This window comes from Microtus ochrogaster, chromosome 7 (genome assembly GCF_000317375.1).
Source record: "Microtus ochrogaster isolate Prairie Vole_2 chromosome 7, MicOch1.0, whole genome shotgun sequence".
Lineage (NCBI taxonomy): Eukaryota > Metazoa > Chordata > Mammalia > Rodentia > Cricetidae > Microtus > Microtus ochrogaster.
In genome coordinates, this window is record NC_022014.1 from 30,861,521 (window position 1) to 30,863,998 (window position 2,478).

Genomic DNA, 2,478 nt, shown 5'->3' on the forward strand with positions numbered 1-2,478 from the left:
ACAGATGGTTGTGAGCCACCATGTGGTTGCTGGGAATTGAACTCAGGACCTCTGGAAGAGCAGTCGGTGCTCTTAACCTCTGAGCCATCTCTCCAGCCCTTCTCTGAGTGTTTAAACCTACAGTGGTAAACGCTTCCTTCCTGATCACGGGTGTGCAAGAATGTGAATAACTCAGGCCTTCCCACCTGGTCCTTGAGGGCCTGTCTCACACCAATGGCTAGCTTATGTCCTCTGTGACCAGATAAGCAAATGCTTGCTGGTCAAGTGACTCTGCTCCCCTTTATTCTTTTTCCCAAAGGAAACTGCAGCTACAAGGTGGTATCACTTCCATCACGCTCCGGGGAGAAGGGCACCAGTTCTTTGTAGGGACAGAGGAATCGCACATCTATCGTGTGAACTTCACTGACTTCAAAGAGACGCTCATTGCGACGTGTCACTTTGAAGCCGTCCAGGACATCGTCTTTCCATTGTAAGTAGAAGAGGAATGTTAGAACGTAGAGGTTGGATGCAGTGTGCAAAGGAGTTCCAGTTTATTCAAGGACTCTCAAGATGCATTAGTAGAATTATTTTGCTGATGAATCTTTTCTAATCTACTGAATCATTTTATAGGACCTATAAAGATTTATTTATTTGTATTTTAAGTGTGTGGGTGTTTTGACTGCATGTATATCTCTGTTCCACATATGTACAATACCTATAGAGGCCAGAAGAGGACATCAGATTCCCGGGAACTGGCATTAAAGACTGTCATGAGCCACCATGTGGGTGTCAGGAATCAAACCCTGGTCCTCTGGGAGAGCAGCCACCGCTCTTAACTAACTGCTGGCCATCTCCCAGGATTTCTAATGGATGTTTTTGGTTTTATCTTGTTTTGTTTTTAATTACCTTCATAGTTACATTGGTTTTCCTTCCTCTAGTTTGCATTTTTATTTTTTTAATGCTGGATTTGGGGCAAATGAGATGGCCTATTGGGAAGAAGCACTTGCCGCCACGCCTGATAAGCTGAATTTAAACGATCCTTGGACCCACACAATAAAGTTCCAGAAGCTCTCCCACAAACTGTCCTCCAGCCTCCACACATCTGCTGTGGTGCATGCTCACGCACGCACGAAAATAAATCAATACTTATTATGATTTGGAGCTCATTATTACATTTAGCAAAGTCTGTCCCATGAAGTCGGCCAGTTCTTTGCTCTCAGTTTCCTGTGTTTAGCTTGAACTGCAGACACCAGCGTCATTGCTGGTCAGATGCAAGCCTGTGTTAGAACTCAGTCCCCGGTGCAGTGAACTGCAGCTTTGGTTCTGAGTCCTTCTGGTTTAGGACTTGCATTTTTTTCTAAAGGGGGGGGGGCTGGAAGTGAATCTTTATTGGGAAGTGGGTCACTTTCTTACTAGGTTTAATTTCTTTTCCCAAGGAGTATGGTGGACTCAATCTCTAAAATTTCTGGTTTTAGTGCTTTTTATAAAAATATATTTAAGGATTTTATTCCCCCCCCCTCATGTATTTGTGTGTGTGTACATGTGTGTCATGGTGCGTATGTGGAAGTCAGAGGATGACTCTTTTTTTGGTTTGTTTTTTGATTCTTTGTCTTTTTTGAGACAAGGTTTCTCTGTAGCTTTGGAGCCTGTCCTGGAACTAGTTCTTGTAGACCAGGCTGGCCTTGAACTCACAGAGATCCGCCTGCCTCTGCCTCCAGAGTGCTGGGATTAAAGGCGTGCGCCACCACCGCATGGCCAGAGGATGACTCTTAGGAGTTCTTTTTGGCTCCCTAATTTCAGCTCTGAGCTCTACTCTGAGTGTGTAGATGTGATCTACTTGAGTTTTTTTTTTTCCTATTAATTCTAAAATGAGTAAACTTTAAAACTAGAGAGATTCTAGCATCTTTTGAAATAAGTTGGTCTTCCCAGTGACTAAGGAGAACTTTATGGATAGGATGGTTCTTCAACCTAATGCCACCTCCTTTCTTTTCAAAACTGGAGTCATCTGTAACCATCTGGCATCTTGATAATTTACATCCCATGCAAAGAGGCCCCTTCCCCAGCCCGACTGACCAAATTACTCAGATACTTTTTTTATTCATGATTTCTTATTTTCTCAGAACTGAGCAAAAAAGGGGCAAATGTGAGTTTTACTGAATTGCCATCTTCTGTGTAATTTTAATAAGATTTTTCGACTCCATTGGAATCTCTTCTTTTAATAAAGATATTCCACGGATATATTTGTCTCACAAAATGCTACTTGGCTATGTGTATACAGGGCCTTTAGAGTAATCCATATCCATACCTCACATGTGTAGATATTTTTGTGTGAATCAATCATATCTCCCCGAAGTAGTTTAAAATACAGAACTGTGGCCATTCCTCCAACTTATCAAGATTTAGGAAGATTTCAAGTCGACTTTTTCTTTTATATATATATATATTTATATATAATATATATTTTCTTTTGGTTTTTCGAGACAGGGTTTCTCTGTGGCT

At 41.7% G+C, this 2,478-nt stretch overlaps 1 protein-coding gene across 1 annotated transcript in view; it reads left to right on the plus strand.

Annotated features, from left to right (window-relative positions):
* Window positions 1–2,478, plus strand: part of Cfap52 (cilia and flagella associated protein 52) — a 44,480-nt gene that overhangs the window by 29,116 nt on the left and 12,886 nt on the right. The window contains exon 8 of the mRNA XM_005349831.3: window positions 299–469. Within this exon, the coding sequence (XP_005349888.1) occupies window positions 299–469 (171 nt within the window). The remainder of the gene's footprint in view (window positions 1–298; window positions 470–2,478) is intronic.